Source organism: Rhagoletis pomonella, unplaced genomic scaffold (genome assembly GCF_013731165.1).
Source record: "Rhagoletis pomonella isolate Grant_MI unplaced genomic scaffold, Rhpom_1.0 Rhpom_scaffold_00519, whole genome shotgun sequence".
Lineage (NCBI taxonomy): Eukaryota > Metazoa > Arthropoda > Insecta > Diptera > Tephritidae > Rhagoletis > Rhagoletis pomonella.
Genome location: NW_023459073.1, coordinates 61776 through 74672, shown reverse-complemented (window position 1 = coordinate 74672; position 12897 = coordinate 61776). Strand labels below are relative to the sequence as shown.

Genomic DNA, 12897 nt, shown 5'->3' with positions numbered 1-12897 from the left:
TTATCAGTAGATTTGACCTTTACATATGGAAAATATATTACGTCGTCACCGCAAACAGCAGATATCTTTGATAGACACACATATGCAAAAAATCGCTTTTCATTCACACAAACAACAAAGTTTCGCAACAATATCTCGCAACATAATGCTATGACGGCACCAGCAACATTGTACATACATACAAAACTACCGCCACATTGACTCGCAACATTACACTCTCACGCAACATTTGTCTATACATACATATGTACACAATCTTTGTAGCCTCTCTTTCACTTGCTGTTGTAGTTAGATAGCTTCAAAGCCTTTTCACTAAAAAGAAACATAAAAGATTACAAAAAAAACATCGAAAATTTCTTAAACACATTTTTTTTATAGTTTGCGACTCTAGCGTAAGCTTCTAAATTTTTTCTTTAAACTTATGCTTATTTCTTCTCTCTTTCGCTTTCTATTTACAGTCTCCTTCAACACCAGTACAAAAACTACATCTACAAAATGACCACCTACTTCAACTACCCATCCAAGGAATTACAGGAGGAGCTTAGCCGCATTGCGCGCGCTATTGTCGCTCCCGGCAAGGGTATTCTCGCTGCCGATGAGTCTGTCTCCACCATGGGCAAGCGTCTGCAAGATATTGGTGTTGAAAATACCGATGAACATCGTCGTCAATATCGGCAGCTGTTGTTCTCCACTGACCCCAAGGTCGCTGAGAATATCTCCGGTGTGATTTTGTTCCACGAAACTTTGTACCAGAAGGCCGATGATGGTACACCATTCGTTGAATTGTTGAAGAAGCGTGGCATCATTCCCGGCATTAAGGTCGACAAGGGTGTTGTGCCATTGTTCGGCTCCGAAGACGAATGCACCACTCAGGGTAAGAGGGGAGGGAAAGTTTATTTAATGCTTGCTTAAATTGAGTATGCGATTTAAGGCAGATTTTCGGGAAAGCTCGATGAGCTACCTCATTTCGTTAAAGAAATAAAGCAGGACTTAAGCAAAAATTTAATAGCAGAGATACAGATTGAAAGAAATATGAGTTTCACTATTTGCCCTAGATTGGTGATCAAGCTATGTGGAGACTATTTATTTAATTAGGTTAAGGGTTCCGTTTGGACATATGTACATATGTACTAACATAGATTGTTTCCTGTTAGACTCGCATATAAATTTATGAATAATTAATTGTCTCGAATTCCACTTCCGATATATAGTTACCGCAGTTTCGTAATTTACACTCATTAATATTCAATCTCTTTCTTCATTCTTGCTCTTCTACACAGGTTTGGATGACTTGGCTGCCCGTTGCGCTCAATACAAGAAAGACGGTTGCGATTTCGCCAAGTGGCGTTGCGTCTTGAAGATTGGCAAGAACACACCTTCCTATCAGTCTATCTTGGAGAATGCCAACGTTTTGGCCCGTTACGCTTCCATCTGCCAATCGCAACGTATTGTACCAATTGTTGAACCCGAAGTGTTGCCCGATGGTGATCATGACTTGGAGCGTGCACAAAAAGTTACCGAAACCGTATTGGCTGCTGTCTACAAGGCTTTGAACGATCATCATGTCTACTTGGAGGGTACTCTGTTGAAGCCCAACATGGTGACAGCTGGTCAATCGTCCGCTAAGAAATACACACCCGATCAAGTTGCGCTCGCCACCGTCGAAGCTCTGCGCCGCACTGTACCAGCTGCTGTTCCCGGTAAGTTGTTGTGCTAAGAGAGTAGGTTGGAGAAAACGTTTGACTATTTAATACTATTCTATCGCTAGGCATTACCTTCTTGTCTGGTGGTCAATCTGAGGAAGAGGCTTCCGTACACTTGAACGCCATCAACAAAGTACCATTGCTGAAACCATGGGCTCTCACCTTCTCGTACGGTCGTGCTCTACAAGCTTCCGTATTGCGAGCATGGGGTGGCAAGAAGGACAACATTACCGCTGGCCAAAATGAATTGTTGAAACGTGCAAAGGTATGTACACAAGTTGAGAGTATAAATAATTTTGTAGTTGTAGTTGTAATTGTATTGGTGGGCGCTTAGAGGTCTGAAAACGGTACAGGTTGCATAGAAGGAGAAAAAAAGGAATGAGTGTAAGCGTTAAAACCAAAATTTGGAGCTAGCTGAAATCGGAATTAAGACGGCAAATCCAGAGATTTAAAGTAAAATTAAATTTAAAAAATAAGAAAAGTTAGCACATGCAATTTAAGAAAGTTCCTGGCTGATATTAAGTATTTTATTTTTAACGCATACACTCAGCTTTAATTTCATCAAATAGGTCCTTGCATGTTTCATAACATCCCTCCAGTCCCAAAAACAATCATTAGTAAGGGATACTAGAATTAAATTTAAATATATACTTCCAATTTTCAAAATGGTTACTCTATGCAAGATTCTTCAAAGTTAAATTTTTAAACTAAAAAAATAGAGTAGAGAAATAAAAATATATTACGAAAATATAGATACAAAAGAAAAAAAAAATAAGATAATATAAAAAACAAAAAAAGTTAAGTAAAAAAATGTAAAAATTCAAGAAAATAAAATATAAAGAAATAAAATAAAATTAAATAAATAAAAGAAAAGAAAATAAGATAATATAAAAAATAATAATTAATTAATTAATTAAAGAGAATAATAAAAGAAATAAAAAGAAAATTAATTAAAATAAAATAAATTATGTATAAGATAATGTTAATTAAAAAATAAAATAAAGTTGAAAACTAAAACAAAACGGTATACGTAAATAAAATAAAATTAAAATATTACATAAAATAAAATTTTAAATATTTAAATAAAATTTAACAATAAATTAAATAAAACCATAAATTAAACTAAATGAAGTGAAACGATCAAATCAAATCTAATAAAGTGAAAAATTGCAATGAAATTAACTAAAAAAAATGTTTTAGTAAAATTAAGTGGAAAGATAAAATAAATATAAAATAAAACAAAATAATATAAAATAAAAATAATAAAATGAAATTTTATTAAATATGCCTAATAAAATTATATTTAATAAAATAATAAAAAAAATTATCACAATTTTCATTAGATACAATTTTGAAATATATTTGTTTAAGATTTAAAAATAAAAATATTTTATAAACATCTTATTCACAGTAGTAAGAAATTAGATTTATTCTTAAATTTCGTAGTGAATAACGGAAATTCACTTCCGGTATCAAGTACTTTTACCCTGTAAAAGATTCGCAAATAAAGTACCGATTCTTTTTTAATATCGAATCAAATGTATAGAGTGCGAAAAATATTATAAGACCTTCGGGGTTTCGAGAGTCTATTAAAAATAATTTTTTAAAATCGAATTAAATGTATAGAATGCAAAAAATATAAGAACTTCGGGTTTTTGAGAATCTATTAAAATTATGGGGTGAAAAAAATTTATATCCTAAAATTATTACAAGTGTATTTGTACTCGATGCATTATAGTATTATTAACAATTATAGAAATCGAGAAATATCGATACGCATATGTATCTACATATATATTTTCTGTAATTTTTTTTAAGAAATTGGCCAAATTTTTAATGAATACTGTTTTGTGCTTTAGAAGCACCGAAGAAAATTATCATATTCAATTATTCGTATATAAAAGTGCTGTGGGTATAAAACTAACGAGTTTTCCGCATTGACATTTTTAGATAACCTCAAAAAAAAAATAAATAAATTAACATTACCTCAAAAAAGTGATCATAACTGTAAAATGCTCAGTAGAGTAATCCCTCCTCTTAGGCACTATAATCCTCTAGATATGCAGATAATCCGTAAAGTCGACATTATTACCTATTAATTTATTCTGTTATCCCCCTGCACCCATTTTGGTTTTCTAAAATTCCCATTTCAAGTGAAAATAAGATTATATTATAACTATGTAATTTTAATAAAAAGGTTAATAATGACATTATATTAATAATCATTTGACATTCTAACCAGTAGACGCTAGTCGGCAGAACTTACAGTTCAAAATTTGTATTCGTACATTATTACAAATACTTGAAAAAACACATACACCACACACTAATAAACAACATTTCCACACTTACTATTAAATTTATTAAAAAATTTTAAAACTTTTCTAAACTTACTTTACGCACTGTAGTACGTTTTATATTTTATAAATTTTTCTTTGTGTTCTAATTTCTACACTAAACACTTTTTGCATTTATATTATCTTCACGCTTAAAAATATGTATACTCGCACACTTTCGCAACACTTTGTACCGCTACAAAAATCTTTGCTCCTGCTGCCATTATTCATCTGCTTCGTATGCATGCATGAAATGTATCCAAATGCAGGCAAATGGACTCGCATGTCAAGGAATCTACGTAGCCGGTTCAATACCTTCGTTTGCGGCCAATACCAGCTTGTTTGTGGCCTCGCACAAATATTAAACGAAAACAAACGAAATTTACACCAGATTATATTCACATTTTATTTGCATTTATTTACAAAAACAACTACGAACACTCACACACACGCGCACACATGCGGCGGATTGCACACAAATACATATGGCACAAAAAAAAATTTTAAATCCAGTACATTTATTGGAAGGATACAGTGGAGCTTTTGCAATTAATTATATAGTTTAGACTATAATATTTTTTTGTAATATACCTTTATATATAATTTTTATATAAACATTTATATACAAACGTTTACGCAGCAATGAATTTGCTTTATAGCTTTCTAAGCATAGTTAAATATAAAAAAATCCAACATTAGAATACTTTTATATACATATACATACATACATACATACATACATACATAGTTCACTAGATATAATTTAATTGTTTTGCAAATAAAAACAAGTTTTCGCTTTTTCTAACATTTTTACTACCGCTATTATGACGGCTTCTTCATACACATTTACTTTCGCTCGCCATGTTCGAGAAAAATTGTTTGAAAACTATAAAAAAGAAACCCGTTTTAGTCTGCTACTTATTTCAATTGCCTTGATATTCCTCTTGAATCACCTTCGGTTTATCCGATCTCTTACCATCAGTGTCCGTTATGTTTTCTTTTTCCCATCATATTTTTCATATAGTTTTGGAGCTGATTGAAAAAACAAGAACGAACTCTTAGTTGGTGCAGTTATCATCTAAGAAAGCAAGTGCTTGTCCCAAGAGTAACGAACAGTAAAAGGGGCTTCATAGTGGAAAATACTCAAAATAATAAAAGCACTTCTAACTGGCAGTGTTGAGTATTTGGCAAAAATGTACGATTTAGAGTCATTAATATAAGTTATACTTTTGGCTGTAGCTAAACGTGCAGAGAGGCTTGATGTCATTTGATAGCTTCCAGCAGGTTCGGATTTCAATGCCATCAAGATGCAATAAAAAGATTTTTTTCGTTTGTTTTTTTTTCTGAACTATGAAAAAAGCATCTGTGAAATACAGAAGGAAAGATGTTAATGTAAAATTCTATACGAAAAAATATCAGTAAAACATTTGAGAACTTAGCCGTTTCACAACCATTTTCAGTACTTCTCTAGACGCAAATTTCTGCCACACACTTTAGTTGGAAAACGGATCGTCAAAGTTCCCTGAAATGGAATCCATAAGTGGGCAAAAATCCGCATTTCATCCAATGTTCTATCTGTTTTCGGATCCATTTTCGGATTTTTGTGCTGACTGCGTAGTACATATATCCATTCAACTGACTCCACATACATACATAAATATTACTCATACGCCTCGCAGACTCTACACACTTCGAGATTAATGGCATTGAAACTAGTGTTAGGCAGTATCGATATCAAAAGTACTCAGAACTCGATTCTGAAAAGGATCGACAGTACCCGATTTTTAAAAGTATCGATACTAAGTACTCCAAGGAACTCAGTACTCAGAAAAGAACTCGAAAGTACCCAGTACTCGAAAAAGGTGCTCGAAAGTACTCAGACCTTAAACGAACCCGAAAGTACTCAGTACTCAAAAATGCTCTGTTCCAATAATCGCTCTGATACATGTACTCAGGATCGATTCAAAGTACTCAGTATTAAGTGTCGAATAGACTTAAAGAATACTGAGTTTTATTTACTTACGGTATTCAAAAATGATTGTACTCAATTGGCAGTTTCAATAATTTTCAAATACAATACTTGTGCCCAGTACAGTTAGCCATTCATTTGACGTAATTTGGGATTGATATATTAATTTAAATAAAATACTGTCATCTTGTGAGATTTCTACACTAAGTATTGAAATTTTACCAACATGTGTATATTTAAAGAAAGTACTCGGTAGTCTGAAAAATACCCGATTCTTAAAAGTATCGATCCTTAAAAGTACTCGATACTTCCCAACACTAATTCAAACCAGTGTTGCCAGAATTTTTTCAGAGAAAAGGCGAGATTGGCCAAAAAATAAAGCTAAAAAGGGCAAAATCTAAATTTTAGTTATGGCTAAAGAAAAGCTTAATTAACAAATCAAACATTTTTGGTCGTTATTATAACTAGGAAAAAATTATACATTTTTGTAGGGGCAACTTATTTTGTACTTAAGTAAATATTTTTCATAGCCTCACAAACTCTAAGCAGCTTAGGAAACATTTACCACATGATTCCATCTCATTGGTCTGTAAACAGCTGTGTTAGTGACGATTCGGTACGATATTTAGCCCCATTGCGTGAAAACCAATAGTTTAGTATCACTTACCAAAGAGCAAGTACTCCCACTCTTTATACAGTGAGTACGACTCGTGGGCACCTTTCCAGCCCAACTTATCCGCAACGCGATTCCCTGCAATATCAATATGGCCTGGTACACAAATTAGTCTGACTGGGGAAAATTCCCTTGCCAAAGCCTGATGAGGATGCCCTGCATGAAATAACCATCCACCGACACTTTGGTCATGATTCGACCCATCCGTGTAGAAATTCACGGTGTCGTCTTGCAACTAATGCTTGCCTTTCGATCATTTTTAAAGGCAGAAAAGGCTATGAAAAAAGCTAGAAACTATGTAGAGAAGATTTTCTGGCTAAACCCAATTAAAAAGGCGGAAAATAGCAACACCGATTGAAACTCCAACGGCCAAATTAAAAGACAAAATAACCAAATCTTTAAGAAGCTTCTCTTTTCGAAATTTGAAAGCGATTGGCCAGAGTTTCTTTGGCCTTTTAACTAAGCTTATTATAGAAGGCAAATTTTCTCGAAATAGAAGGGATGTCAGTAAAAATTCAATTTGACTGGACTTTGAAACATACCTTCTTATATGTATATATACCGTCAATGGCAGGGCTATTCGAAGTATCTCGAATAGAGTATACAAACAGAAAGCCCATTTAAATAGGTCTGCCTGAAAGCATTTACATATAGTTAGTGTTTTTCCAACACAAGAAACTACGAATAAATACTCGCAAGTACTTAAGTGGGTATCGAGTACGCGGTTAAAGTATTCATTTGCTTTTTCAATTATTTGAAAGTTTGGTAGTGACAATGAATGAATCATGCTGTAGTGCTTTTGGCAACACGTTTATACCTTAAGCTGCATCCTACCTTAACTTGTATGAAGCAAATCAAATAACATGGCGGCAATGCTGAGCAGTTAGGGAATCGGACTTCGACAGTGCGTTAAAAAGTTTATATAATCATTTCCAAAAAAAAATTATATTGGTTCTACTGAATGTTATAATGATTTCGATACGAGTAGGTATCGAGTACTTCTCTCCGATATATTTGTAGCATCGATATTTTTAAAGAGTGAAGAGAGAGAGAGAGATATTCAGTTTCCTGACTGGGTACCCTACTAAATCATCCAATATTGGCAAATGAGCTTGGAATATCCGATAAAAATTTGTTGTTTGAACACATCTACCACATGAAATAGCTCTTAAAAAATGCATATTAGTTCAACTGAAAGAGGTTATAACTAGTTAGTTAGTACTTAGTGAAAAAAACTCCATAAAGCAGAGGAGATTCACAGCCCTATTCCCATGCCAATGACAAAACTCAACGGCTGGCCATTATCTTTGCTACTGCGCCTAAAGCTATGCCGAAAATTGATTTTAAGCGCTCTAATGATGACAACTCTCATTGTCAATGATGTGTGATGTCAATCGATACTTTAAGACAGAGATGGCAAATAAATAATAATGATCCGATACGCGGCGTGCGCCTTGATGTTGTCAGACAAAGCGGAGCGATCTACAGTTTTATGCCGACTCCGAACGGCGATTGTATTTTAATGAGAAGCTGTTTTTCATGGCTGAATATACTCGAAAGTTTGCCATTCATTGCCTACCGAGGGGTGACCGCTATTAGAAATAATTTTGTTTTCGTTTTTTTTATGCTCATAGGAAACTGGGCTCGAACCCAGGTCTTGCTGAATGGAAGCGCCCACTGCTAACCGCTACATCACAGCGACCCCAAATAAAAAATATTTGTAAATTTCAAATTTAGAAGACTTTCTCGTGCTTTAAATAATTTGTTTGGTTGAGATTTTTGATAAGCAATGCCAGAAGAGTTTTCCTTTAATTTTGGCGCGACTGAAAAAAATAAATAAAATGATCTATTTTCCTAAAAAGAAATCGTGGTATAAAGCTTATTAACTTTTTTGAAATAAATATTATTACGCTAGAATAACAATAACAAAAGGGTACGCGCTTTTTGAGTCTCTTTGATTTTTTTTTTCGAAATTTTTTTTAAATTTTCGAAATATATTTTTTTGTATTAATTTCGAAATTTTTTTCGAGACTTCTTTATTTTTTTTTACTATAACTCATTTTTGTGAACATTTTTCGGTTCTTTTGGATTTTTTTAGGAATTTTAAGGATTTTTCTAGCCTCTTTTTTTTTTTGGAGTTTTCGAGCTATATTGAGAGCTTTCGCGCTGCTTGTGGGACATTTCGAAATTCTTTGGACCGTTTAGGAATTTTTTTCTGAATACGTAAACATTTTTTGAGAAATTTATATACAGTTCACAATGCCAAAAAATTAATGACCGACAATTTTTGCTCAAAATTGTTAAGCAAATCGTTAGCTGCAATTTCTGTTTGTTCTTGTTCAGATAAAAACTGTATTTATTTTTTATTGTAAAAAGGCATACGTATTTCAGGCTTTGCTTGAAAAGATGCAACTTAATCTAGAAGAAGTCGAAAAAGTATGTAGATAATTTTTGGTATGGCAGTCTAACTCGGCGGCGTCCGCTGTAGCCGAATGGTTAGAGGTGCGTACTATCGCTCGGTGGGATCATCTTCAACAAAAAAAAATTGTTCTTTAATCATATTTTGGGTAAAAATTTAAGTGTTTGCTCAAAATTTTTATGTTAAGTGGACTTAAGTAAACGTTAAGCTTAGCAATATAAACTTTAGTTAAGCAATGAGGAAATTTTACTTAATCTTAGATAATAATCGCTTGTTAATTACAAAATCAATTAATCATTTTACTTCTATTATTTTCTTATTTCATCCCTTTCGTAGGCTAACGGTGAATCTGCTGTGGGCAAATATGTTGCCGGTAGTGTGGTCGGTGCTGGTGCTGATGCTGCACTCTTCGTTGCCAATCACGCCTACTAAATGCAAAACAACAACAACAACCATAACAACAACACTAGTAAGCACAAAGTAGGAGCAATGGTGCTAAAACCATGACGAGGTGTACTACATTATTAGAAAGGAGATACAGGCTTAACTATATACCTATAGTAGTGAGAGATGGATTATTGTTTGCAATTTATTTATTAAGAATAAAAAGTGTCGTAGCAAGAGTAACAACAAGCAAAAGAAAGAACAAAGGAAAAATATTAAGTCATCAAAACAGCAACAACAAAGTGAATAGGCTACTAGAAATTAGTAGAAGAAATAAAACCAAAGCCAAGGAAACCAAGAGAATAAAGAGGGTTGTGCTGAAACAACAAACACAACAAAAACCGTCAAGAACATCACACAACTATAATTAGTAACTACAACAAAAAAAAAAAATAATAACCTCGCTGCCTCTACCTCCCACCAGTTGCTTGCGAATTTAGCAAAAAAAAAGTGCAAATCTTGAAACGCAACATCAACCCATGTACCACAATAATAAAACAAATTAACATCCAAAATTGTTTACTAAGTTTTAATGCTTTTCAAGGAGAGGCTAATTAAAAGAAGACAAAACGAGGTGGAACAACTCTCAACATTATCATCACTCTGTTCATCATGGCTGCGGCGGATGCGCACCAACAACTAAGCGACAAAAGATGCAGAACAATTTACAACAACAAGCAAACTATTTGCTGTTACAATAAAAGAAGAAATTTATTATCATTATGTATATTTTTAAGTAAAAAAAAAAAAAAGTGAGAAAAAGTAATCAAGTTGAGAGTTAATACAAATTTAGAAAATAAAAAATATTTAAAAAACGTTAAACATTGCATGTGCTGTTCTTTAAAAGAAAAGCAAACAAAATATCAATTATTACCAAAAATGTTGTTTAGTAGTTATGTAGACAAAAAATTATTGTTACAATACGTTTTTCTTCAATTTTCATCAACTTAAATATTTTAGACGAAAGATATACAAAAGGGGCTTTAAATGTTTTTTTGTTTTAAATTTCGAATACATACTAGTTTAAGCGCGTTTCTTGCTTCGCACAAAAATTATGCTTTGTGCAAAATAATTAAAACTGACGACTATGACTTTATATTTACATAAATAATTGTTTGCTGTTTATTTTTTTGTAATTGTAATAATAAATACAAAGTAACTAAGCAATTTACTCAGGTACCTACTGACTTTATTAAACGCATACAATTCAAAGGAGAATATTTACTTGCATACAGCATTTGGGAAAATTAAGAAAAAAGAAAAAAAATTATTACCAACCAACTCAAAACGCTTTCAAAAATACATACATAGTATGTATGTGCACACTTATGTTTCAGAAAGGGCTATATATCATACAAAAAAAAAATTTATGTATGTATAGACACTCCATGTATTCCTATTGCAAACGCAAATTTACATAAACAAAAAAAAAACAACAATAAATTGTATGTAGTTTTCACTGCAATTTGTTCAAGTTTGTTGTTGTTTTTTTGTTTTTAACAATGCTGTCTTGAGGTCATTGGTTTTCGGTAATCAATACTTTATCGTCGTTGTTGTTGTAACTTCATAAAATATTTTGCAATAATATTTTGATAAATGCTTTGAAAGTGACAATTATTGAACCAGAATTAATCCCGGGGTATTTATGGTACAGGCTGAGCTATCTTTCAGTTTAAACTATGATTTGAAAATTTCGGTACTCGCATAGAATAACTAGTTTTAGCACTTTGCGTGTGAACTAGCCATAGGCGAGAATTGCATGTGCGCCTAAAAGTAAGTAAACACACTTGACCGGAAAATATTGTTCGAAAGGTATACGTACTTATATAATACTTTCTTTTCGATTTTCTTGAATATAGGTTCATAGCTGGAGGCGATTAAAACTTAAATCACACCCTTTGGGGCTCTCGCCTTATCACTTCTTAAGTACGACAACTCTGCGCTGCTATCAGAAATCTCAATTTATTTTTACTCTCGTCTGGAAAAGCTACATACTGGCCAACAGATATGAAGAAAATACCCAACTTAAAAACGTTGTGCCCTCAGAAGTAGCGTTTAGCTCTTGTTTCGATTTGTCTTCTGATCACTCCCCTGTTTTTTTTCGCTGCCAAGCCCACACGATGTACTCTACCTAATCGGAAAACAAACTGGAATACTTTCCTATCTATGGTTTCTTACGCCCTTTGTTTGACCTTACCTCTGAAATCTCAAGAAAACCTTACTACTCTATTAGAACATATCAACAATTGTATCCAGCAAGCCGCGTGGAATTCAACACCACCCCTTGAAAAGGGAAGAAATGTATCAATCTTTCTAGAAGTAAAGACGAAAATAAGAAGAAAAAAACAACTGGCAAGGAAAAGGTGTCAACAAAATATATACCCTGAGGATAGAGAACGATTGAAAAAGCTAACAAAATAACTAAAAGTGACCCTAAATAACGAACGCATTGATGCATCTGCAACTACCGAATATTCACTCTGGAAAGCAGCGAGCAAATTCTAGAGATCCACTTTGATAGAAACTGCAATAACAAAGGAAAGCAACGAATGGGCAAAAGGGATTCAGAAAAGACTAATACCTTTGTAAGCTATCTAAAAACGATATTCACACCGCATAACTTTGAACCCCCATCCAAGACAATAAATAAAGTTAACGCCATCAATCAAATGGACCAACTCATAAAAATTAGCAATTTATAAGTTAAAGCTTTTAAAATATTTTTCGTTTGACACTCATATTTTGATAATTTATATGATCTATGTATAATTCAAATTAAATTTACTTTCCAATAGCTGGCAACCTTAAAATTAAAAGATAAATGAAATGGAACTTGACTTTATAAACAGGTGGCAACCCTCTCAAATGCAGTTTAGAAATAAAACATTTTCACCTATAAAAGATTTCTTGGCACTACTTCCTTGCTTTTTCGAATATGTGGCAACCCTACTTCCTCCCTACTACCTCAACTTGGAGTTGAGAAATAAAGGAATTTCCAAAGCCATTTCGATTTATATGCACATTGTAATAATTAGTGTTGCGAAGTATCGTACTTTTGATGATACTTAGCATCGATACTATTAAGGATCGGGTACTTTTGAGAGTACTGAGTACTTTGTTTAAATATACACATTAGGGTGCCCATCGAAAAAGTTTTTTTTTGGAAATTTTAATTTTATTCGGTTTTATGGGAAATATTATTGCTTATTTTTTTAGATTTTTTAAAGGTCATTTAGGTCAGTAAATACGATTTTGTAGTTTTTTGGATTTTTGAATGACTACTTTTGATCTGATGTCAAAGATCGAATATGATCCGAGAAGAGGATGTATAGATATAATAATCTATTGTCGGA

The 12897-nt window shown here is 32.9% G+C and overlaps 1 protein-coding gene across 3 annotated transcripts; it reads left to right on the top strand.

Moving 5' to 3' along the window:
* Positions 1-458: 458 nt before the first annotated feature.
* On the top strand, positions 459-10640 carry LOC118751083 (fructose-bisphosphate aldolase). Of its 3 annotated transcripts, XM_036485851.1 has the most exons (5): positions 459-874; positions 1281-1700; positions 1769-1968; positions 4309-4383; positions 9437-10640. In XM_036485851.1, exons 1-5 carry the CDS (start codon positions 496-498, stop codon positions 9530-9532), a joined length of 1170 nt encoding a protein of 389 aa, XP_036341744.1. In that variant the 5' UTR covers positions 459-495; the 3' UTR covers positions 9533-10640. The 3 variants fall into 3 exon arrangements, with proteins under 3 accessions (XP_036341744.1, XP_036341742.1, XP_036341743.1); XM_036485849.1 differs by lacking the exon at positions 4309-4383; XM_036485850.1 differs by lacking the exon at positions 9437-10640 and having other exon boundaries at positions 4309-4467.
* The last annotated feature ends 2257 nt before the right edge of the window (positions 10641-12897 follow it).